The sequence below is a fragment of the Actinia tenebrosa genome, unplaced genomic scaffold (genome assembly GCF_029948245.1).
Source record: "Actinia tenebrosa isolate PJP-AT-01 unplaced genomic scaffold, QUT_ActTen_1.0 PGA_scaffold7__59_contigs__length_16204524, whole genome shotgun sequence".
Classification (NCBI taxonomy): domain Eukaryota; kingdom Metazoa; phylum Cnidaria; class Anthozoa; order Actiniaria; family Actiniidae; genus Actinia; species Actinia tenebrosa.
In genome coordinates this window covers 3,859,966-3,887,079 of record NW_028292584.1, presented here as the reverse complement: position 1 = coordinate 3,887,079, position 27,114 = coordinate 3,859,966, and the positions used below count along the sequence as shown (strand labels likewise).

General features: G+C 36.6%; 1 protein-coding gene and 1 non-coding gene across 2 annotated transcripts; one reads left to right on the top strand and one right to left on the bottom strand.

Moving 5' to 3' along the window:
* Positions 1 to 432: 432 nt before the first annotated feature.
* On the bottom strand, positions 433 to 27,114 carry LOC148905371 (aldehyde dehydrogenase family 3 member B1-like; the record flags this gene model as incomplete). Its single annotated transcript, XM_089040444.1, is given in 13 exon segments — positions 433 to 730; positions 1,339 to 1,370; positions 17,794 to 17,926; positions 18,159 to 18,288; positions 18,955 to 19,070; positions 21,227 to 21,297; positions 21,664 to 21,781; positions 22,154 to 22,193; positions 22,196 to 22,289; positions 24,256 to 24,337; positions 26,038 to 26,068; positions 26,071 to 26,235; positions 26,890 to 27,114. Coding segments are annotated over 13 exon segments (1,361 nt in total), but the record flags the coding sequence as incomplete, so codon positions are not given.
* On the top strand, positions 9,141 to 13,003 carry LOC116291775 (uncharacterized). The gene is made up of 7 exons (XR_016121741.1): positions 9,141 to 9,827; positions 10,276 to 10,390; positions 10,481 to 10,538; positions 10,589 to 10,719; positions 11,500 to 11,607; positions 12,025 to 12,230; positions 12,535 to 13,003. It is a non-coding gene; the product is annotated as an uncharacterized LOC116291775 (transcript).

The window sequence follows — 27,114 nt, the reverse complement described above, 5'->3', positions numbered from 1 at the left end:
TTGGTTGTAGGTTTTGTCCCCACGACCAAGAAGCATTGGGGCCAGAGAACCCAGGGTACAAAACTGGTATATTACGCTATACTGCTTTACGAATATGCAATCCTCAGCCATTTTAGAGATATAAGGAGTTAGGGAAGTTTCTTTGTTTGGCTTGGGGAAACACATCGGCAAGCTTCCAACTCTGATATTATGTATGATAGGCAGACGTTGCACAGCAAACGACGCATTTCAAGATCCTATTGACGAGGCCATGTAATAATGCTGACAAGCGACAGGGCCTTCAAACGACGAGAGGAATATAGTGGATATACTGCGTTTTTGAAGCTTTGGTCGATGGTTTTTATGGGATCGTATTTTGATAGATTGAACAAAGTCGAACGCGATTGATCTGAGTGTGGCTCATGCAGCTGCTAGAATGGCAAACAGACTGAATTGCAAGAGAATGAGATATTTTATTTGTAAAGAACTTCTCGCTGGATACAATGACTGTTACTATATAACAAAACAAATTAATTACAAATTAGAAATATTTATTACAAATTACCACTACACCACTATACAAGTTCTGTAAAGAAAGAGGCATTAGGGAGGCGATCCACTTCCATATTAACCACCCGGATTAATACCACCTGCCAAATGTATGGTACACTCCACTGCAGTCACGTGGTCCAAAAGCTCGTGACTGCAGTGGATTGTTTCATCTACACTGTGATCAAGACTCCAACGGAATCTATAATATAATTCAAGGTAATTCAGTTCCAAGAATAGCTATAAGAGAAAATCTAATATAAATAGAAGATATTACATTGGCACGCGGAGATACGAATTTTATCTTCAAGTGTTGAAAAGAGATTTTCAACACGAGAAGATAAAATTAGTATCTCCAAGCGGCCATGTAATATTATGTTTATTATATAATTATCAATGAAGTATGATTTTGCTTTTTCAGGCAAGTCTTTCCGTGTATTTTTGAATAGCCATCGCAATGGTGTTATCTTCACACGCGAAAATAACATGTTATTTTCACGTGTGAAGATATCAATTTTTTGAAATAGAGAAAAATAGATATTTCATTGGTAATTATATAATAAAATGTAACATTCTCTTCTAAACCTCTCTTTGTACCTCAAATATCATGTTATGCTAGGGATGTAAGATGCATACAATCACACCAGCAAAAGCTAGATCAGGTTATACATTACAGTTTTATGGTCAAAAGTAGAAAATGCTGACTCAATGGAAATCATTATGCAAACTACTTCACCATTTTTTACAGAATAGGATAAGAATTTCACGCTTGGTGAAAAGAAGGTTGAATTTAGACATATAACGGATTACTTAGACAGAAAATATCGAGGAAGTCCCATAATCTGAAAAAAAAATCATAGTTATTTAAGAAACTGCATTAAGTGACAAACTGGGCTTTTTTAATAATAATATAAAGAAAAATAGTGCTTATAAAGCATATGTGGCACTGCTAGTAAGTGAATTTATAGTTTCATAGAAATTTGTTGAAGATATCCATTTAAGGAGTTTTTGATGTGGTGACATGCATACATACATACATACATAGTTTATTTAGTACCCAAATATCTACATAAGTGTATAAATATATATTGAAGATTACAGTAGTGGTATTAGATTTGATATTTACAAGCGAAATGTAAAGTACAAAAGAAAGAAGACATTTACATATGTACACAAAAAAAATAAATATACACTTATTTCAATAAAGTTAGTCACCAAAAACCTAGAAAGCTGAGATTACTGAGCATCATGGGAAAACTTTTCATATCAAAAAAGCATATATATAAAAAGCTTTTTTAATACAAACTGCAGCTCGATGATGCTCAGAAGAGGTGAGAATGTGACTGGTAAAAGATTCGCAAGTCCATGAACAGTTTTCAAGCGGTTGAACGTGTAAAATGAATTTACCCATAATCCTTGTCGGCCTCAGCTTTAAAGCTTTTCAGGTGACTAACTTTATTGAAATAAGTGTATAGATATACAGAAATACAAAGTATTAATTGGAAGAATAAACAAGCAAAGGTACAGTGTGGCCTAGAATAACTAAAAAGCTAAACTAGCTAGGCCACAGACAAAAATTGATAGTTTTAAATGTTTAGGTCAGGGAAGAGAGAACGATTGATAGAAGAAAAAAAAGGAAAATAGTAATTTTATTTATTTATTTTTTATTTTTCTAAAGAAATTATTATATCTAAATGAAAAGTCAAAAAAATTCAAATAGGGAAATTAGACAAAAAAGACAAATAGGGAGAAACTTTTGACTACAGTCAAAGAGACAGAAGGCAAAGAAACATTGTATATAAGGAGCTTTCAATAAGTGTTTAGGAAGCTCATTTTCAATTTGTCAATAAATTTTTTCCTGGAGAGATTTTTAGTGTGTAGGTCAAATTTATTCCATATTTTGGCTCCATTAAATCGTATATTAAAGATACCATAATTGGTCCTCACTGGGTTTAAGTATAGGGAACCTTTAGAAGCTAGCCTGGTATTATAACTATGGATTGTTGAGATTGGCTTGAAGAAGTCTTTGAAAATATATGGTAGATTATTACAGTGATAATCATGCATAAAAATGGCGGTATGAAGGTTAACAAGATCTGGCAGCTTAATAACTTGTAGTTGCTTGTAGAGTGGAGAGGAATGAGCATCAAAATTGGAGAAGGTCATAATTCTCAGAGCTTTTTTTTGAGCTTTTTTATGATGTCGTTTTATGTTTTATATTAGTTGAAATAGTATATAATATGAAGGTTGGACCTTTATATGAATTATAAATTACATGATTTAAGATTAAGTTACGCTTACTAGAAGACATAACAACACTTTCATGATATTTACTTATCATAGCTTTCATTGTCCTACGGATGAAAGGTACGATTGTCATTCTCTGTAAATAGACAGGCCTTCTGTTTCTTCCCCGGAGGAATTTTTTAATCCCGTTAAAAAACTCATTAATAATTCATGAAGCTAACCCAACAGAAATCATGACCTTGAAGGAGGTTTTGTGTACTGTTTATTATCTCAATTGACACGGTTTTCTTTGTTATTCACAAAACTTTATTATTTTTATAACCCTCATTATAAATGCGAGGTCAATATATAGTTATAAACCCGGTTAATAACTATATATAGACCGTTCGCATTTATAATGGGCAACATTTGATAGAAAACCTTCTCAATTGAGAAATGAAATACTTAATTACCTCGAACATCGGCAATAAGCCTATACATCCCGAGGGCTGCATGTATATGGCTTATTGCCTCTGTTCTCGGTAATTAACTCTTACTTAATAAAGGAGCAGGAGTGTTTTATCAGGTCTAAAGCCCCTCGGCTGCGCCTCGGATTCTATACCCGATAAAACACTCCTGCTCGTTTATTAAACAGTACTTAACAGGCTGAATAATCCGACAAATGTGCTCAATATTCCTTTTTCGAGGTCAAATTTTCCCACAATGGGGTTCAATATTCATCTTTCGAGGTCGAATGTTCCCACAATGAGGCTCAATATTCCTCCTTCAAGGCTCAATTATCCCACAATGGGGCTCAATATTCCTTTTTCGAGGCTCAGTTTTCCGGTAACAAGACCCTTTTGGCAGGGTAGACTGAGATACCTGGAGGACCTGGAGGGCCTGGTTTCAACATGTATCGCTAAATCGTTGGTTAAGCTTCGAAAACTACTGATAAAGTATTTCGTGACGTCTCGAAGTACCATGATAAACAAGACCCTGGTTGGGACGGTTTCCTAGTATCAGAGTCTCTAAGAACCTAGAGGAGAAGTAAAACTAAGTTGCAAAATTTCAAACGACAGTGTCTAAAGCCGATTGTAGGCTGAGTGTTTATGCCTATACTCATCAAAGTCATCAAATAACTCAATCTGGAACTCCAATTCCAATTCCGGATTCCAGATTTTGGCATACGTAATTAGCTTGTTATGCAACCACGTTACAAAAGCATTCACATTCGCATGGCTCGCTTTAAAATCAAAATGCTTCATTTAAAACGTAAATACAGGCTAATATTTGCTTAAAACCTCTCTCATAATTGCTTTACGTTTTATAATTTATCGTTATTTTTTAATGAATCGCCATTTTATAAAGATCAAACGCCCTCTGGCGAACTGGTGGATACTTGTTGCACTTTTCGAAGATTGGTCTTCCTGTTGCCCTACTTATGCTTGTTGACATTCTCAAAGGTTTCCAAATATTTCGCTTGATTTAATATTTTAAATAGTCAATTCATCTAGTAAGATGAGTAATCATTCTTTTTATTTTCTTTTTAACGCCTAGTACTTTGCTATTTTGTTGAGTTTGGAAGCGAGTTCTGTGATGAATCAATTGTCTGAAATTACGAAAGACGACTATAGCTAGACTACGACTTCGACAACTGAGTCTAGTATAGAGTTCAATTGGAAGAAGATCTATTTGAAAACGCTTTCTCTGTTTTCAAATTTCAAAGGCTCGCTGTGTGTTTTATTCCAGGAATCACTCGACCTACGAGCTCAGAACTGAATATAATCGGCCGTTTATGATCTAATCCGGACGATCAAGATAAAGCGTTGCGTTTGCACTGTGAACTAAGCAAATATTTTATAGAAATTCGTTTAGAAATGCTATTTATTTTGTCTTCATCCAAGTCTGTATAAAGTTAATGATTATTTATTGTAGTGAATTCTCGTTAGACCTTCGCACATTTCAACATACAATCTGAGCGGAACTTACATATTTGTGAATTTTGCAATTTTCTTTAACAGTACTAATAAAAAAATAGTTCGCAATTTTCTTGATGCCATATTAAATTACTTTTATATTACGTCATATGCTAGTAAAAGAAAGTTCGCAATTTTATCAATTTACATAATTTGCGAACTCTGATACCGTATCATATTATATACTTGTAAAAAAAAGTTCGCAATTTTATCGACATTGCTTCGGCTGTTTTTAATCTTGTAATGAGTGGCGATCAATCTACTTTTTATTCAGAACGGCTTATTTAAATGACAAGACTGGCCGGACTTCCTTCAAAACTCCATTGGAATTGTTCTTTTTTTTGTCTTTTGCTATTTTTTCTACGACCTACGTATACATCTACATTGCCGATTATTTTCTTAAGAAGTCACTTAGTAAATACAACTGTTGATCAGTAATTAAAACTTCGCTCAATCGAATTTATGAGATTTTTTTGCTGCATACCACCGTGACTTTGAGCTTTCTCTATGGAGAATAAAGTCCTCCGGATCTTAAAATCAGACTCTCTTCTTGAGTTCTATAATTAAAATAGCTTTTTTCCATATCCGGCTCGATCGACGAGTCTTCTGAAAAATCGAAATGTTGACGTTGTACATTACTTTAATACATCAGAAAAAAAGGTTTAACTCCTTGAAATTTTATTTCAGGCGTTAATTGTAAAATTTTACTTCAACTTGCATCTTTCCTTGATTCTTTTAATATGAATAATTAAAGGATAAAACTGTGCGAGTGTGCGCATGCACAGTGAGCCCCCACGGCGTCTACAAGTGCTAGAAATATACCCCATGTGGAACATCGCCATTTCGTTTCCTCATATAAATAACAAAGTAATCTATATTTTATAAGAGCTTTGTGCTTGTTTGTGCTCACTCAGTGAGTGAGTGAGTGACACATTTGCATATTCACACCCCTCACAGTGAGTTGCACTAATTGTCGTGGGTCGTAGTGGGTAAGAGTCGTGGGTCCCGAAAATAAGATAAGATAAAATCATGTAAGATAAGATAAGATAAATAAATTTAAATTTAAATCATGAGAAAGCACGTCGCTGAACAACCGAAGCTGTCCTGACGAAGGACGTGTGTTGTAGCTCCTGAGGGAATTCTCGTTACGGTGACCAACAAGAGATTGTCATGATCGATATTCGATCAGAAAGACCTGCATGAGACCATAGGGTTATGCCTGTGGCCCTGACACAAGTCAAAATTTGGAACTTCGTCTTCAAAATACATTTTTGGGGCGTTTTTTTCCTCGAAAGAAAGTGTAAATTTTTTAACTTGTACCGGGAAAACATGAAAGTTGTGACGTCACAACTGTGTTTACATACACTCATGCAAACATGGCTATCAACCAATCACAGCGTGCGTACTATTTAATTTATTTTATAGCGGATGCGCGAGCGGAGCACCATAGGTATAGAATATGGTAAACTATGCAACTCAGTTTTCGTGGTCATCGCATGGGAGCCCTGTGCGTAACGCTAAAAGTGTCGCCCGTCAGGCGTACGTCGCGTTTCTGATTGATCGAGCTTTCAAATCACATGTCATTTGGAAAATGACGACTTTTTTTAACGAGCTTTTTAACTATCATTTTTTGTAAAAAGTGTAAAAACGAAACAAAAAATTATTGAAGAAATCATGGGAAAAAAGAATTCGCCACAGTGTGAAGATAGAAGTTAGGATATTTTCTATTTTGTTTTGGTTTAGTGTAAATAACATAGCTACAAATAACATTACCGGAAAACGAGCAACAAACTAGCATGACGAACGAGCGAAAAAAGTACTTGTTTTGTTATTATAGTAAGAGTATTCGTAGTTCATGCATGATATAAAATAATCATTTGAAAAAGCACTTTTTGAATTCCACAATTAGACAAATCCAAGAGATTTTTGACAAAGTTTAAAGCTAAATAACCTAAATTCCTAAAATTACCGGCAAATGAGCAACGAACTAGAATGACAAACGTGCGAAAAAAAATGTACCTGTTTTGTATTATGGTAAGTACTTTCATTTTGAATTTCATTCAATAGTTGCATATCTTTCTACAGATAATTTATCAAAATATTGAATGAGTTTTAAAATTACACCAAATATTCAACTGTTTATTGAGCTTTTCGACCTAGAACATGATTATAAAAATGAGCTTAAATTTGTGTCATGAGAGATGTTATTGTATAAAGAGAGGTACCTTGTGTTTCACTTCCAAAAGTATTTTGTATTTTGCTCACCTCCTTTTTACCAATTTTCAAGTCTGTTTCATAGTCTTGATTTGTCCATAAAAGTTCGAAAATCTCCAAAATTTCGATTTCAATGAAAGACAACCGAGGTAAATTTCACTAAACCTGATATTGTATTGGATTATCTGTAGTTATCTTTCGTTTTATAAGTAAAATTAACCCGGAATTCAAAGCTTAAAAAATGTCCGCCATGGAAAAATTTGTCGAAGAATTTTTCAAGAAAAAAACTAGCTCCTGGGGGGGTTGGTGGTGAGTTGTGTACAAAATTCATATAAGTGGGATAGTATTCTCTCGCAAAGAAAAAGATGTACTGCATTTTGATTCGTTTTCAGTGTGTTTTTTATTATGGGAGACATTATCTTAATATTGAATCGAAGATTTTTTTCCGATTTTAATTTTATCTTCCACATTCATTCAAATTGGGCTCCCTGTGACTTGCATATTGGGAGCTCCGCTTGTAGGCAGTGCCTAAATATATTAATCTTCTTTAATTTAATTTTTCTTCAAAGAACTGGTGATTCATTAGAAAATATCGATCAATTATAAAATTATAAAATGTAAAGCAATAGTGAGAGAGGTCTTGAGCAAATAGTAGCCTGTATTTACGTTTTAAATGAAGCATTTTGATTCTAAAGCGAGCTGTGCGAATGTGAATGAAACGTTGCTGCAAAACAAGCTAATTACGTATGTCAAAATCCGGACCGGAAATGAAATTGGAGTTCCAGATTGAGTTATTTGATGACTTTGATGAGTATGGCATAAACGCTCAGCCTACAAATGGCTTTCAACACTGTCGTTCGAAATTTTGCAACTTATTTTTACTTCTCCTTTAGATTATTAGGGACTCTGATATAATACTAGTAAACCGTCCCAACCATGGTCTGGTTTATCATTACTTTGAGACGCAACAACAAACATGCGAAATAGATACCAACAAAGATCTTGCTACTAATGTAAATATATTGCTCAAGGCGGTCAAAATTTCATTTTTTAGCAAGCGTAACTTGTAAGTATAAACTCCTTGAGATTTCTAACACAAACAAAGGTCCTTTCAACTGAACAACTTTTTACTCGTGTTCCCAGTTTGATAGAAATCTACAGCCGTGTGGAGATTTGTTTTGATTTTTCTTTCTGAGAAAGTGTTTACAAATAAATTCTGTATAGTTTTACTGTGCATTGCTGATCGACCTAATTCCAAACGCCCACTTATTTATTACTGGGATACCTGTGTATGATAAAGCTTAATAATACCCTATGCATGGTCGCCAAAGTCCTTGCAATGGAAATAGGACGGGAATGGCAATGGGATAAACACACCTCCTCTCCCCCTCTGCCTAACTCCCTTGTGTACCCACACCCTTCTCCACAGGTATCCCAGTCCACATTGCCAACAGGGTCTTGTTTTTGAATGAATTTAGGAATGAATAGGAAATCGCACGATCTCGAGAAAGGCTCGTGCAATTACAAGTATACCCGGCACAGTTTAGGATTGCGGATTTCTCGTAGCGTTTCTTGTAGCGCGCTACAGCGCTACAGGCCTCATTTCCGTGTACGTATATGTCATAGACTGTTTTCTCAGTATTTCAAACTGTCTTTCTATGTACGATGTAGAGTATGGCTCTCTGCTTCCAATTCCGAACAATGCTACGACCCTCAAACGATACAGCGCTATAGCCATACAAACGCTACAGCCATACTAACGCTACAGCGCTACACTGAAACGCTACGGTGCTACAAGCGCTACAAACGCTACAGTGCTACAGCGCTACAACCATACAAACGCTACAGCGCTACAACCATACAAACACTACAACCATACAAACGCTACTACCATACAAACGCTACTACCATACAAACGCTACAACCATACAAACGCTACTACCATACAAACGCTACAACCATACAAACGCTACTACCATACAAACACTACAACCATACAAACGCTACTACCATACAAAAACTACAACCATACAAACGCTACAACGCTACAAACGCTACAGCGCTACAACCATACAACCATACAAACGCACAAACCATACAAAAGCTACAACGCTACAAACGCTACAGCGCTACAACCATACAAACGCTACAGCGCTACAAACGCTACAGCGCTACAAACGCTACAGCGCTACAACCATGCAAACGCTACAACCATACAAACGCTACAACGCTACAAACGCTACAGCGCTACAATCATACAAACGCTACAGCGCTACAACCATACAAACGCTACAACCATACAAGCGCTACAGCGCTACAAACGCTACAGCGCTACAACCATACAACCATACAAACGCACAAACCATACAAAAGCTACAACGCTACAAACGCTACAGCGCTACAACCATACAAACGCTACAACCATACAAGCGCTACAGCGCTACAAACGCTACAGCGCTACAACCATACAAACGCTACAACCATACAAACGCTACAACCATACAAACGCTACTACCATACAAACGCTACAACCATACAAACGCTACAGCCATACAAACGCTACAACCATACAAACGCTACAAGCACACAAACGCTATAGCGCTACAACCATACAAACGCTACAGCGCTACAACCATACAAACGCTACAACCATACAAACGCTACAGCGCTACAACCATACAAACGCTACAGCGCTACAACCATACAAACGCTACAACGCTACAAACGCTACAACCATACAAACGCTACAAACGCTACAGCGCTACAAACGCTACAACGCTACAACCATACAAACGCTACAGCGCTACAACCATACAAACGCTACAGCGCTACAACCATACAAACGCTACAGCGCTACAACCATACAAACGCTACAACGCTACAGTGCTACAATCATACAAACGCTACAAACGCTACAAACGCTACAGCGCTACAACCATACAAACGCTACAATCACTACAGCGCTACAAACGCCACAGCGCTACAACGCTACGACTTAGAATTGTTTTGGCCGAAGCCTCAAAATACTTCGCTATCTTCATTATTGATAAACTTTATATATTAAATCAGCATTCGTATTCTTTAACGCACTAATCTCTCAGCAAGTTGAAGAAGGTTGAAATGATTACCAGCAAATGTTCCTTCCTAAACGATTACAAAACTAACACCATGGTACATCTACATTTTTTTTATTATGCTTTGAACGTCACTGTCACATTGCGCTATCTCTTATCATACACATCACGTAATAATAGAGAGTTTAAGCATCACGTTAACGGTAAACGTGAAACGTCTGTTGACTAGCAAAAACTTCTTTAAAATTAGCTAAAAGGAATCGGAAAACTCTCCAAGTGTAGATGAAGCGATGAAATATGTTGATGGTATGCGTTGTAGCGAGCTATATAGTCACACCGAGGATGATTGTTCAGATGCAAGCAAGAAAAAAGGTAATTTTCTTTGTTTATTATATCAATGGAAATCAATGTCATGGTAACGTCAAACTCAATCCTTTATGATCTCTTGTACTAATCAAACAGGATGTGATAATTTTGTGTCGATGGATGGGATATGGAAACTGCGCTTTCCAAATTGCATGTATACAGTCAAGACAGAAGTATCTGGACTGCCAACTGTCAACTTTCCAGATGTTTGTCCACAAGAACCGGTAACTCGAAATTCTGCAAAGACCACTGCAAACTCGCGAAAGAGAATGGTGTTCCCACCGAACTAAGGGCTTTCTTACACGAGTATTGTGGGATCCCAAGAAAAACAGATGGTAAGTAAAAAACGCAAATAGGAAAACGGTTTTCTCCTTTTTTTAAATCAGACTACTTAGAATGTTGTGCTGTTTATCATCCTCCCATAGTCTTTATACAACCGGCATTTTTCAATGCATTATGGGACGGTTATCTCAGCTCTCAACCAACCAAGGCTTGCTGGGAGTTGAGATAACCGTCCCAGAATGCATTGCAGTCATTGCAAGTGGCGCCCGCAATATGGACTCAGTGCTGAGACCTCATTGAGTCTTTTCAAGACAGAATTATATAAGCTTACATAATTCTCTCTTGGCCTTTTATTTATTTTATCTATTATTAAAATGAACATCAGAATTGGAAAGATCACCTCTATATTAGTAAGAAGGCAAAGGTTTAGCTCATAATGTGCACCACAAGAGAACTGGAATTAAGCGCAAAATCGTAAATTTTACAAGAATTTTTATGGAAGAATGCTCTGGATGACAAAATTATATTTTACTTATATATAATAAAAAATTTTCATTTTATTATAAAATTTTAAATTTCATATTTAATGCCATTTCTCCTAAAGTCAAAATAATGAGCTACTACTTGGCCTTCATAATATTTAAGTGCTCTTTCTATTTCTGATGTTCACTTTCGTTTTAAGAAGATTATGTCACGTGACCTGTTAGTGCAAGGTCGCCTGTTTAATATACGATGTGGTTCTTTTTATAATTACATTAATAAATGAGAACTCATTAACTCATTTTTTTGCTTGTTTTGGACGAGCTAATTATAGACTTTATTGTTTTTTGTAGATTCCACATTAAATGAGCATGTTCAATCCAGTGATGTAGAAAAGGTTGAAAGCAAAAGAAAGCAACTTCCCATTGGAAACAGTTCTTCAGAATTGACTAAAATTCAAGGTAAATTACCATTGCGTGAAAGTTCACTCTTTTTACGGTAAAAGCGCGCGAACAGCGCAGAAAAAGAAAGCTTTTAAAAAGAAGCCGTATTTTACTGAAATCAAATATTTATCTACCCCTTTCTTTTAGAAAAAGACGCAATAGGTGTTTAGCAACATCAACCATTAACTTCATGTCGAAAATTAGAAATATGAAGCGTTATTGTGTTACAAGTACGTGTGGACATGTAGCCTTCACATTACGTGGGTGAAATTGTAGTGATTTCGATTTGATATCCCATCGTCAATTTTCTTTTATTTCCTGTAAAGGTATTATCATGTACTTTCAAAAAAAAGATAGAAAGATAGAAATCACTGTCCCCCTCAACGTCACCATTATCTTCTTCATCGTTATTTATAATTAATTTCTATATTGCAGGAACAAGCTCATTTCTGACGAAAAACCAAGGTCTTTTGACTGTGAACACCGAGTCAGCAGATACAAGCAGTGATCCTTGCAATAAAGACACTGGAGAAAAGCAGAAAACATTGCAAAAAATGGTCCCGCGGTCTCCTCCATTATGTTAGAGGTGGAGCCCACATTGAATTCCGTTTGCCGTTTCGTTATTGCGGTCATGCTATCAACTAAAGATTTCTCATTAGCTTCCATTCATATGCATTTTTTGTCGTTCGACTTTCTTTGAGTGCTTGAAATACACCATAACACAGTAGTAGTAATAAAAATATATTGTTACTGTTCGGTAAAAAAAATTAGAGATCTTATACACATTTTTCCTTTTTTTTTTTTTTTTTTTTGGAAACGGTATATCTTGTTCAAAATTTTAACTTATAAGCTCAGAGCTTATATGTATTTGAAATGACACGAAATGCCACTTCTATCAGCCAATCAGATTGCAGCCAATCGGATTGTTCTTTTTTTTTTCACTAGGTCTGAATCTCCTGGTCAAGTGTTTCTTTTGTCACTTCATTATTTACATGAACGACTGAAAGACATCCCAGAAACCGAGTGGGAAAATTTTATATTGTCGTATGACAATATGTGCAACCTTTGCAACCTAAGAGCCGCCAGAGAACCACTACCTCTTCCTGGACCGTACGACAAACTATGGTTAAAGATCAAGAAGGTCATTGATAGGCTGCACTTAAAAAATCACAAAAACCCAAAGTGCCATGTAGAGTACTCCTCCGAACCTTTGAAAGCACTGAATCCTGATCTAAATACCATCGTGGCTGAGCAAACATTCGTTTGGTCAGCCAGATACAAGCAAATCTTGAATGCAAGATTTCTTTTTTATTGCCATCGAATGGTATTTCACCGAAACAAGTATACTGCACACTGTCATAAGAAAGCCAAAGTTCCTTTGCTACCTAAAGTGAGAGCCTCAACAGGGCAATAATAATTTCAGTTAGCGAAGTTCAATCTACGAAAAAATATCCACTGACTTTTACTGTAACTTTGTTTTAAAGCAAATAGCTGGAAATTTTCTACAGTGTTGTAGTACACGATAAGAAGGAAAATCGTAATCTAAAGTTTGTGATTCTTTTTTAATTTTGATTCACTTTTACTTAAACTTTTAATATATAGAATTAATTATTGAACCTAGTCATCCCGTTTTTTGAATGGATGGTTCTAAAATATTTCTTTAACATACTTTGATACATTGTAAATATATCAGGGATAGGCAAAATAAGGTCATAATGTATTTTTCCTAAGCTGAGGTCAGCAGTAATTACAACTAGTATTTTTTTAAATATGTTTCTCATATTAACCCAGTTTAGATCGACCCTGGAGAAAGGGCACAATGATTTTAGTCAATTATCCATTCTTTGCATATGAAATTTCATAAAAATAGTTCCTGTTAAAAGCAACAGAACAGCAACAAAAGCGTTTGTAGCGTTGTAGCGTTTGTATGGTTGTAGCGTTTGTATGCCTGTAGCGTTTGTATGGTAGTAGCGTTTGTATGGCTGTAGCGTTTGTATGGCTGTAGCGTTTGTATGGCTGTAGCGTTTGTATGGCTGTAGCGTTTGTATGGCTGTAGCGTTTGTATGGTTGTAGCGTTTGTATGGTTGTAGCGTTTGTAGCGTTGTAGCGTTTGTAGCGTTGTAGCAATGTAGCGTTCGTAGCGCTGTAGCGTTTGTATGGTTGTAGCGCTGTAGCGTTTGTAGCGTTGTAGCGTTTGTATGGTTGTAGCGTTTGTATGGTAGTAGCGTTTGTATGGTTGTAGTGTTTGTATGGTAGTAGCGTTTGTATGGTTGTAGTGATTGTATGGTAGTAGCGTTTGTATGGTTGTAGGGTTTGTATGGTAGTAGCGTTTGTAAGGTTGTAGCGTTTGTATGGTTGTAGCGTTTGTATGGTTGTAGCGTTTGTATGGTAGTAGCGTTTGTATGGTTGTAGCGTTTGTATGGTAGTAGCGTTTGTATGGTTGTAGCGTTTGTATGGTTGTAGCGTTTGTATGGTTGTAGCGTTTGTATGGTTGTAGCGCTGTAGCATTTGTAGCGCTTGTATGGTTGTAGCGTTTGTATGGTTGTAGCGCTGTAGCGTTTGTATGATTGTAGCGCTGTAGCGTTTGTAGCGTTGTAGCGTTTGTATGGTTGTAGCGTTTGCATGGTTGTAGCGTTTGTATGGTTGTAGCGTTTGTAGCGTTGTAGCGTTTGTATGGTTGTAGCGCTGTAGCGTTTGTAGCGCTGTAGCGTTTGTATGGTTGTAGCGCTGTAGCGTTTGTAGCGTTGTAGCTTTTGTATGGTTTGTGCGTTTGTATGGTTGTATGGTTGTAGCGCTGTAGCGTTTGTAGCGTTGTAGCGTTTGTATGGTTGTAGTTTTTGTATGGTAGTAGCGTTTGTATGGCTGTAGTGTTTGTATGGTAGTAGCGTTTGTATGTTTGTAGCGCTGTAGCGTTTGTAGCGCTGTAGCGTTTGTAGCGCTGTATTGCTTGTATGGTTGTAGCGTTTGTATGGTTGTAGTGCTGTAGCGTTTGTATGATTGTAGCGCTGTAGCGTTTGTAGCGTTGTAGCGTTTGTATGGTTGTAGCGTTTGTATGCCTGTAGCGTTTGTATGGTAGTAGCGTTTGTATGGTTGTAGCGTTTGTATGGCTGTAGCGTTTGTATGGCTGTAGCGTTTGTATGGCTGTAGCGTTTGTATGGTTGTAGCGTTTGTATGGTTGTAGCGTTTGTAGCGTTGTAGCGTTTGTAGCGTTGTGGCGCTGTAGCGTTCGTAGCGCTGTAGCGTTTGTATGGTTGTAGCGCTGTAGCGTTTGTAGCGTTGTAGCGTTTGTATGGTTGTAGCGTTTGTATGGTAGTAGCGTTTGTATGGTTGTAGTGTTTGTATGGTAGTAGCGTTTGTATGGTTGTAGTGATTGTATGGTAGTAGCGTTTGTATGGTTGTAGGGTTTGTATGGTTGTAGCGTTTGTATGGTTGTAGCGTTTGTATGGTAGTAGCGTTTGTATGCCTGTAGCGTTTGTATGGTTGTAGCGTTTGTATGGTTGTAGCGTTTGTATGGTTGTAGCGTTTGTATGGTTGTAGCGTTTGTATGGTTGTAGCGTTTGTATGGTTGTAGCGTTTGTATGGTTGTAGCGTTTGTATGGTTGTAGCGTTTGTAGCGTTGTAGCGTTTGTATGGTTGTAGCGCTGTAGCGTTTGTAGCGCTGTAGCGTTTGTATGGTTGTAGCGCTGTAGCGTTTGTAGCGTTTGTATGGTTGTAGCGTTTGTATGGCTGTAGCGTTTGTATGGTTGTAGCGTTTGTAGCGTTGTAGCGTTTGTATGGTTGTAGCGCTGTAGCGTTTGTATGGCTATAGCGCTGTATCGTTTGAGGGTCGTAGCATTGTTCGGAATTGGAAGCAGAGAGCCATACTCTACATCGTACATAGAAAGACAGTTTGAAATACTGAGAAAACCGTCTATGACATATACGTACACGGAAATGAGGCCTGTAGCGCTGTAGCGCGCTACAAGAAACGCTACGAGAAATCCGCAATCCTAAACTGTGCCGGGTATAATGGTTGTAGCACTGTAGCGTTGTAGCGTTTGTATGGTTGTAGCGTTTGTATGCCTGTAGCGTTTGTATGGTTGTAGCGTTTGTATGGTTGTAGCGTTTGTATGGTTGTAGCGTTTGTATGGTTGTGGCGTTTGTATGGTTGTAGCGTTTGTATGGTTGTAGCGTTTGTAGCGCTGTAGCGTTTGTATGGTTGTAGCGCTGTAGCGTTTGTAGCGTTGTAGCACTGTAGCGTTTGTAGCGCTTGTAGCACGGTAGCGTTTCAGTATAGCGCTGTAGCGTTAGTATGGCTGTAGCGTTTGTATGGCTATAGCGCTGTATCGTTTGAGGGTCGTAGCATTGTTCGGAATTGGAAGCAGAGAGCCATACTCTACATCGTACATAGAAAGACGGTTCGAAATACTGAGAAAACAGTCTATGACATATACGTACACGGAAATGAGGCCTGTAGCGCTGTAGCGCGCTACAAGAAACGCTACGAGAAACCCGCAATCCTAAAACACGCCACATATGATTACAAGAACTTTCAAAACATTAGTCGTGTCTATTAATTTCCAAATTGTACGAGAAGATCATGCGATTTTTTGCTTAAAGTTCACTCAACAAAATTTCAGTAAAAAATGCAAAGCGACGCCGTTCATCTTTGTCTATTTGGCAGCCAATTTTCAGTCCATCGCACAACTGAAATGCATAAAAAAGATTAGTTCTTACAGCTTTAATATTTTATCTATATGTTTTTTAAGTACAAAATGATAGAAAATAATTGGTTTGACATTGTTTTGGCCGTGTTGCTATAGCCACTTAATTCCGTACTCCTCTTGACCAATCAGAGTCGAGTAATTTTGTTGAGTGTACTATAAATAGGTATAAGATGTATATTTTAAAAGTTTTCTGAAATTCTCGACTTTCGCATCCCCATAATGCCTTGCGTTTTTGGGGGGAAACCAATCAAAAAACTGTCCCAAATAGAAAGGTTTCTTAATTGAATTTATGCTATACCTGCTGTTATCTGTACAATACTGATTATCAGTTTATTCCAAGTTATTTTTGCGTGTACAGATCATGAAGAGTTTTGGTCTTACAGAAAATGTATTGACTTACGAAAAATGTTTAAAATTTACCTTAATCGTCTTCAAGCTTCTATCTTTTTCTGTTTTTTACTTCTTCATTTTATCTTTGGATACCAAACAAGGTATTTTCAACATTGTCTGATCAGCCTTCAGCAAAGTAAGTGGGTTTTTACCCGCTGGTTCCCCCCCCAACGATGCAAAGGATTATGGGGATGTGAAAGTCGAGAATACTAGCTAACGAAAGGGAGGCTTTCTTTTGCAAAACATGTGGATGCAAAGCATGCAGAAGAGGCATCAAAAGAATACCTGCCGTACTTCAAACGTCTTTTAGACTTCAAGATATTCACAACCAAGATGAAAATTCTACAACCTTCCGTTTGTTTTCCTGTCTTTTCTTGTGAAAAAAAAAAACTAAAAATCTCTCTAGAAAAGAATGCGAAGCTTTGGAAAATTACGGCTCTCAAAAACATGGATAGTTTTTCGTCACTTTTCAACGTTTTGACTGTTTGAAGCAAGCCGGCCTTATGCACAATGGCTGATCATAAAGGCACACTTTCGACTCAGTTAAAAGATGTACTGCCCACTCTCCTGTCCACAAATGCATTCAATTCAAGTGAGAATATAATATTACTGAAATATGGAAATACTTCAAGAGCGGATGCGCATAGAAAACTGCTTAAAACGTTAACGAAAGAAACCCAATCGATTCAGATAAGTTCAAACTTGACGCTGTAAGCTTGCTGAAATAACAAATTTACGATAATTCTTCTTGTAAAACTAGTTTTATTTCATTTACTGAATTTGCTATTCGCCACCCGTTAGTTCGTAGTTAGTTCGTAGTTAAATATGATCAGTGAACCATTTCACTTTTCGGTCCGTACCGTAAGTTATGGACCTCATATTGACAAATCATAGCATGAATATAATGATAGATAGATAGTTTATTGACTAAAAACATAGCAGCGATAGGCTGAATTACGTCTAGCTTACAATTACTTACAAATACTAATATATATAGACATATATAAATACAAATGGAAATTAATAAAGACTAAATGTAAAATTTCATGCATAAATTTATAGCATAAAATTTATAGCATAAATTAATACCTTAGTAACGATTACTAACCTTTAATAGTAAGGCGCACATTATGCCCAGCACCATCAATGGTACATATGCTAGCCCATCCTTAGCTTCTGTTTTACCAGCAAGGAATCGTATCCAGCTTAGGTTCTGGTCCTTGTAAGGAGGATAGCGAATCCTATTTTGTCATTCAACAAAAGATAAAATTGAATTAAAATGGATACATACCCCTTGTAAACTACCACATTTCTCAGGTGGTCGCTTACTTGAGTCAATTATACGAAAATGGACATAAAAAGTTTTCTTGACATTTTCTGCAGGTCGGTTATTGGTAGTTTACAGATTGAAACACTAGTAAAACTAGTAAAAATATCAATGGATGGAAATCAGTGGCAACGGATTTGACTTACGCATTTATCGACTCCATATTGAGTTTCTTGAGCATACAACCCTTCTTATGTGAAAAGGCATCAAATGAATGTCTGCCATGGTAAGCACCCATACCACTACCACCAACTCCACCAAAAGGTAAAGTATCCACTGCAAAGACAAAAAAACAAAAATTAAAAATTAAAAATAAGCTATTAATATCCATACACTAAGTACACATCAGCATATCCTCAAACTCTGCCTCTAAACATTAATTGCCAGACGAGTGTACCTCTTAAGATTTTTGTATAATCTTTTATTGTAAATGTTAGTAATAATCGCTGAAAAGTCGATATTGGATCGAATGGGTAAGTAAAAGAAATGGAGGGGATTTTTTTGGAATGCACTTGGACAGGGCGGGAAATTAATTAATTCAACTATTTTGACAGAAAATATTTGCATGGGAACCGGGGTAAAGTGCCAAATTAAACTATATGTGAATGTCCCCTCCCTGTCTTGGGTGTCTGGTGGTGCTGGTTTCAACTACCTAGTGCAAAATATCGACAAAAAAATGATTTCAGCCTAACTTCCACCCCATCCGTCCACAGAACCTATAAAGTTATTAGGTATGTTCAATAGAGTGAATACCATACATCCGCGAAAAAGTTGACTAACAAAATTGTACAATTTAGTGCAAAGTTTTGTAGGTCTATGGTCTACTGGTGTCTAGTAAGTTACTAATTTGTGCCAATTTCTGCATTTGCTTACAAAGTTTTTCACAGATATATGGGTCCGGATATATGGTTTTCACTTTAGTAAAGTCATAGTGTTTGTTACCAGCGGCATGGACGATAGTGTCATTAGCACAGAAACCACCAGAAGATGTGTTTTCCATTATGTAGTTTATTTTTTTCTTATCACTGGAAAATACGTACAGAGCCAGAGGCTTGTCTCTGCAAAAAAAAAACCAAAAAACAATGAAAAACAATTCCCTGAGTGTTGAATCCTCTCTACAATAATCATTGAGACAATTTTGGACAGTGTTGCAATGATTGAAATACCGCGTGGTAGTTTTCAGCCAAGCTTCTTAAACCCTTCTCATACAAGCAGGTTATTGTTGATAATAACCATGCACTTGGATATCGTGGAATACACCGTTCTCATAATGGCTGACAAGTGCACGAAAATGAGGTCAACCAGTCATTAGTTTACAATGGACCTTTATCACACGGCGGTCATGTTCATCCTCATGAGAATAAAAACCTTTGTTTCACCCGCATAAATTTATTCTCAAACTCTTGCATGCGAGGCTACGCGTGGTAGAATCTACTGTTCCAACCAACATGGCTGCCGCGTGAAAAAGGCCCATAGAAGAAATAAAAGCACATGAAATGCGTTTATAGAAGGAAAGTAAAGAAAAGAACAGAAATTGACTTTTTGTTTTGACCTGAATTCGCGCTATCCACCTTTATTTTGTATGAGCAGCCTTGCTCAGCCTTGCAAGATGACTGGGTGGCCTCGTTTTGATGCGCTTGTCAGCCATTATGAGAACGCTGTATAGGACCATTCAATGCCCATAAGGACTACCAAGTACTGAATGAGGTTTCTAGTATGAGGGTATTTAATGGGCCTGAAGCCTTCTTTTTGCTGGTCGCTCATATTTAGTAGTTTTGGTTGTCTCGGGGATATCCTGGCGGCAATTTAAATTATTATTATTGCTGGGATACCTGTGGTATACCAGCTATAAAATGCCTTTGTTTTTTTTTCTGATTCCTGCTCCACGAATTGAACAAGTTGCACAGTACTACCCAGGGGTTTTCAGGAACTTACCCTAGAGACCTTTGCGGGTATTTGCTATAGGGTTCCCATCTATACTCCAATCAATTATCATGTATCAGATGTCAATCAATTTGACTATGTTGTCAAGTGATTGAGAGAGGGCGGAGCTAGCAGATCACGTGGCACAGGTTTATGTCAGGTTTACGCATGCTCAATTTCGTTGACCGCCGTAATTCAAGACAGCTGAACTAGAAATATTAATTTATCAATTTCGCAATCAAGGATTTCAAGCTGAGAAGATAGTGTGATATTCTGCCCCATCTATTGTTAATATTAAGGTATGCAAAGGCAACTCTGGCCTTCCAAAATTTTCCACCACATCGCTACCAATCAAGCCTTATTACAGGTTCTACCCAAATTCATGAGGTCAGCTGGCTTCAAACCAGCCCCCCTCTTCTCCAATACTTATTTTCCCCCTCCTAAATCCAATGAGGACTGACAACATTCTGATAACATTCTTTAATGTTAGACCCTTCAACAACATCAAGCACTGTTGTTTATACTTTTGGCCTCAATTAGTATAGAAAGGCTCGTGCAATTACAAAACATTACTCGTGTCTATTAATTTCCAAATTGTACTCGAGATCGTGTGATTTTTTGTTCATAGTTCACTCAACAAAATTTCAGTAAAAAATGCGAAACGACGCCGTTCATCTTTGTCTATTTGGTGGCCGATTTTCAGTCCATCGCGCAACTGAAATGCATAAAAAAGATTAGTTCTTATTAGCTTTTACAGCTTTTTTTTTTGCCGCTGTTGACATTCTTTTGGCCGTGTTTCCATAGCGACTTAATTCGGTACTCCTACGGAGTACGATTGACGCTATAATTTTACTCCTCTCAACCAATCAGAGTCGAGTAATTTTGTTGAGTGTACTATAAGCTAGGGAACGCTAAACTGAACCCCAACAACTTGTTACACTCCCGATATCCTTGACCAGGCGCTAGATCCAATATTCTGGTTCATGAAGGTTTAACAGGGACAAATCGGGCAACTCTTCACCCCTTATAATATCATCATTAGTCGGGAACCCCATTCACATCTACCCATTTCATTCAAAATGGGCTCCCTGTGACTTGCGTATCGGTAGCTCCGCTTTTAGGCAGTGCCTAAATATATTTATAGCCACAACTTCTACTTAAGTTGTCAGTGGTTTGACTAATATGTTATAATACACTTTGCCCAGCTCTAGTGTTTTTACAGTATATCTAGATATTCATAAACTTTAGTAAATAATTGTTTGAGACTAAGAACAGTCTCTTTTTATCATACCTGTCATTAATGTACTCAACTGCTTCATGTACATCAGCAACACTTACGATGGGTAGAAGAGGACCAAATACCTGTAAACACAAATGTAGTGTAATAGTTTCAGTTTAGGTTTTTCTTACACGTATTTACGTTTTTGCTTTCTCAACTGCCATCCACTCCCTTTTGCTTTTAGCCTATGCATAATACTCCAGCTTTGAATTGTCAGTTACTCAGGTTAGCTAGCATGGCCTTTGTGTAAGACATCCCATGTGTTACAGTGGGTCCATGGAATTTCAAAAGGAGTTTGCAGAGTGTTAAAGTTGTGCATTTCTTTTTTGGTATCTCAGAATATCTTGAAGCTGAAATCATCACTGAGTAAGAGTCTGTAATCAAGGAACACATTTTTGGTTTTTCATAAAAATGACAAGGGTCCATTGAGTGGCAAATTGTAAAGAAACCCAATATAATAAATTCTTTATTACTCCTGTCAGGACAGTTGGACTGATAAATCTTTCCTTTTCGTCTATCTCACCACCAATAAAACATTCTCCACAAGACATAAGACCTTTCAATCAACTTTCAAACAAAAGTAAACAGTTAAAAACATAATAAATGACTGATAGCACAATAATAATAATGTAAATATTACTTTCCCTATGAACCATAGAAAACATTGCCAATCAGAATTAAAGGACAGACCTAAGGTGAAGTTCACCGTTTGCATGTCAAGAGACCGTGACCATGGTATCTTGGGGCCTGTGCATTCTAAAAATATATAACCACAAGGTGGTAACCAGTCTCGGGTTGTCCCCCACATCCAGCATCACATTACTATGAACCACAAGGTTGTTACCAGTCTCAGATACAACCCCCACATTCATTCAGCATGAACTTTAGAAAGGCAAAATCAAACTGAAGCATAATTAATCTCACTGTCATATTACTTACTTAAAATGCTTATCATTAACAAAAAAAATTACATATTTACCTCTCCATAAAATTCATAAAGAGTTTCTTTGAGATGTTTGATCAATTTACTTTGTATTCCAGGATTGCACAGAACATAATCAGGAGCAACACATGTCTACAAAGTAAGAAAAACAATTCAGATGAAATATTAGCTGTGGCAACTTATTTATCTTATTGACTTAATCAAACAATTTGCTAAAGGCGGTTAATAACACAATAGAACAATAAGTCCTCTACAGTAAGTCCCCCTAATAAGCTCATTTTTTTGGTTTTCTTGATACATAGGGCCATAATTTAGCAACTATCTTGAAACTTGTTGGTTTATTACGTCTTGAAGAAAATGTCAATTTTTTTAAAGCTGAAATTACTTCCCTGCTATTTGAGTACATCCTTTGTTTCAACTTCCATGTTTAGAATATCACTCTCAAACGCCACCCTAAACGCCAAAGTTTGACACCATTTCGCTGAACAGGGTATGGTTTTTCGAGCTTCTTGTCATAAACAGGGTATGCAATTTCACTCAAGTTCCAAGTTTTCCTGAGTTTCCTGTCATATTCAGGGTTTCAACTTTCATATTGACCGAAACTGGTTATTTATATGGTTGTCAAAAAAAAAACAATACGCCAGCTGACATGATAATTGAAACAGGAACTCAGTGCAATTAATTATATCTTTTATCATAAACAGGGTCCACAAATTTGAGATTTTTTGTCATAAACAGGGTACCCCTTTCAGAATCCCAGCGGACACCCCTACCCAAATCCTGGTGGAGTACCCCCTCCCCCCTGGAATATAAAGAAATATGGTGACCCATTTTTTGTTTCATCTCTGGCAGGAATGATAACTGTGCAAAGTCCCATAGAAAACCTATATTGGGTTTTATTTTTACAGAATGATACCTCATCATGCCTGACAGAGATTACTTTAGTATCTGAAATTGAACCAGTGAGCGTAGCGAACGAGTGAGATTTTAGATACAAAACCAACAAGTGGGAAAATCCTGTACGCGCACGTTTTCCATGCTGTAATTTATTTATTTTATACATACTGAGATTTTGTTGTTTTTATTTATTCACCTTAAATTCTCTAAAAAAAAATACAAAACTCCTGTACTTTAAGTATTCTCTTCGAAAAGCTAAAAGCTTAAAAGCTACATGTAAAAATATCACTATTCGAATCAAATAGCATATCTGGTACAAAGTACATAGCAAAGCGCAACCGAAATGGGTAGGTCAATGAAGGTTTAACTTAGTTTGTCAAAGCGGAGGGCTTGTCTTTGTCTGATGATTCAAACACATGCTTGATGCATCATGAAGCTACGTGTTGACTCTGTTGACTTGAATGAGTTATCGGTGGAAGTTGGCGACTTGTTTAAGTGTTTATTGTTATGTTAAACTGTCCTCTGTGAAAAACTGCTCCAGTGAATGGGCCTGATGCAGGGAAACTAGAACTTTTCATGAATGAAGATTCACGGCACTCAGTGCCCACTGCACTTTGTAAACTCAACACTGGCCTTTTTTCCATAGACGTACTTGTAGCATTTCCACTCAGAATCAAAGACATGTTTTTCTGTTGTTCGTTTGAGATAGTACTGTAATTAACTGATATATCCATTAAGGCGGGATTTCTTCGACTCTTCTCCTTTCATTTTTGGAGTTGAGAAACTCAGTAGGCAAACTTACAACTCTTCGTGTCTCCGAAAGAGTGTTTCTGTTTTTTTTGTTCTTTGATAAACTTGTCTATAGGTTTGTCTAGAGACACAAATCTTCTTGATTGTTCAGCCATCCCCACAAATATCTCCTAGCTCTTGATTAGATAAGTTTAATTTGAACTACGAACAACTTGAATACACTGAATTAATATTTGAAAGCTGCTCGACAAAGCTACCCGCAATGACCGCAAAAACACAATCCGCCTCGACAGTGGTTTGTGATTGGACTAAACGCTTTTTTCACGTGTGACAAATCATTCTGCCTCTCTGATTGGCTAAAAAAAGTCGTGAACTTGTTATCCACACAGGGAAATTTGATAAGAAAATCTCAGTATGTATAAAATAAAAACTTATTCACTAGCTTTTTTACCTGACCAGCATTGCAAAACTTTCCCCATGCTAATCTATTGGCAACCGTTGATAAATCACTGTCCTCATCAATAAAGCATGGACTTTGATAAGAAAAAGAAACAAAACAATTTGAAAGCAAAATTAAGACAAAAGTATTCTTGGAATTTTGACTACCTCATCTCGTCAATCTCAACAAAATTTATTATCAATTACTCCGCATTTACATAGAGAATAAGTTATGTGCATCTTTTGCATAAATCTTGTTGAGAATGACATTCAACATCCCAAACTTTTGTTTCCAATTTTTCTTCTAAAACAACAATGAATAGATTTTTTCAAGGGGGATGAGATGGGTTAATGGGAAAGCAAGTTAAAGGCAGACAAATGTAACAGACTGATTGATGTATGAAAGAATGGATGTCAGACAGAGTCATGGAAATACAAAAGAAAGAATGATGGTGGATGGAAGAATGGATGGGGAATGGAAGAATGGATGGTGGATGGATGAGTGGATGGTAGGATTGTTACACCACAAAATGTAATAGCTCGAACAAAATATAATACTGACACAAAATGTAATAAAAATTGAAACAAAATGTAATAAAGTTGCTAACACAAAATGCAATAAAATTTGACACAAAATTTAATAACTTTATTAACACAAGATGTAATGAATTTTGACACAAAACAAATTTAAAACTTTTATTTAAAAAACTTAATATATGTCATCTATGACGTCCAATAATCATAAAAATGAATTTAAATAATAGATAATAGCAATAAATAAGCATTATAAGGTCCCTTATAAGGTCTTATAAGGTGATGTTGTCATTTGCAGTTGCAAGTTTTTTGTCAGATTGTATTGCGGTTTAATTTTACGAGTTTTTAAAGATTTGTTTTTGCGTTTTTCAAGCCCCCCTCAAAAAGCAATCGAAAACGCTTTCCACATTACACTGATAAAAACAATAGACTTTTCCCGTGGGTTTATAAAAACCACTTTGTATAGTTATTATTGATTTGATTAGACTAGATTGCCGTTTCACTCTATACATACCTATTTTTAAAAAATCAGCAAAAAATTGAATGCTGAATCTTGAATCTTGAATGTGCTATTAAGCAACTTTGTTTTAAACATGTTCTAGTTTCATTATTGGACATACCGTATACTCGAAATGGGTTTGTCTCTTAATTTTTATCTCAAAAAGAAAAGAAAATGATTACATAGACTGAAAAAGTATGGAACTGAAAGAGTGACGCCATTCATGACCTTATTGTAGGATGTTGATTCCTGCTCAGATCTTTGGTTTTTGAGTTTATTACATTTTGCATTAATAAAGTTATTACATTTTGTGTCAAATTTAAGTACATTCTGTGTTAGCAACTTTATTACATTTTGTGTCAGTTTTTATTACATTTTGTGTCAATTTTTATAACATTTTGTGTCAGTATTATATTTTGTGTGAGTTATTACATTTTGTGGCGTAACATGGATGGAAGAATGGATGGTAGATGAAAGAATGGATAGTGAATGGACAAATGGATGGTTAATGGAAGAATGGATGGTAGATGGAAGAATGGAAGAATGGATGGTGAGAGGAAGAGTGGATGGTGGATGGAAGAATAAAAATGGTGGATGGAAGAATGGATGATGAGAGGAAGAATGAATGGCTGGAGGAGCAGAGAAATGTACGGATAGATGGATAGAATGAATGGATAGATGTATGGATAGGAAGAAATAAATTTAATTAATGTCTTGCATCCCCTTGCCCAGAAACAGCACAATCTTTTTAGCACAACTAACCTTTTCCCTCCAAGTTCCAAAGTGACTCTACCCTTGCTGCAGCCTCCATAACAAGTTTTCCAACAGCACCTCCTCCTGTATAGAATATCTTATCAAATTTTTGTTGGAGTAGTTCTTGGGTCTCCTTAACACCTCCGTTCACCACGGGATAACAACCCTGAAGCAAAGTTAATTTTTGCACTAAAATTATTAATATGACTTTTTATGAGTAAATCAAAAATCATTAATATAATGACTTGATATGTAGAGATTTCTTATAAGTATATCTATTCAAATGAAAATCCAGTCGTGCAAGTTTGTATATTAAAGAATGGTAATTATAATAAACAATATGGCCCCAAAATGGTCGTTGGTAGGAAGTTGGTAGGATGTTGTTAAGATGTTGGAAGTATGTTGGTAGGATGTTGGTAGGAAGTCGGTAGGATGTTGGTAGGATGTTGGTGGGATGTTGGTAGGATGTTGGTAGGTTGGGAATTAATTCTTAATTTAGTCTTAATTCACTGATCCTGAATTCATGGATCTACATCCCTAGTTGCTGTTGCTATGTTGGACAAGCTAAAATGTGCTTTTGATATACAGCATGGAACAAACACTGATTATAAATGTCTGTCTTAGAATAGATACATTATAGGGTACACTAATAAAACCATCAATAATGGAAAAACCTTCTGAATTTGAGCTTTTTTTGTCTGCCATTCTATATTCCATTGGAAACTGACAACTCATTGTTTGGTGGTCACTCAAGCAAAGTCAGGATACGTGTATTAGGCCCAAGCCAAATTGGTGCATTTTCATTTCATGTTAACAGTTATTATAGAAGTACAAGTCAGAATATTATTGGAAACAAAGGGCATTCTGACCCCCTGAACGTGGGTATGGCAAATATCATAAAGCAAATAATACCTGCAGCAATTGCTCCAACAAGAGGTAACAGTAACACCTGGACTGGGTAATTCCAAGCACTAATAATTAAGGCAACACCCAAGGGCTCATTAAGGATGAAGCAATTGTCCATCTTGTTGATTAAACTTGTGTCAACAAGCTCTGGTTTCATCCATTGTTTAAGATTGTTGAGGG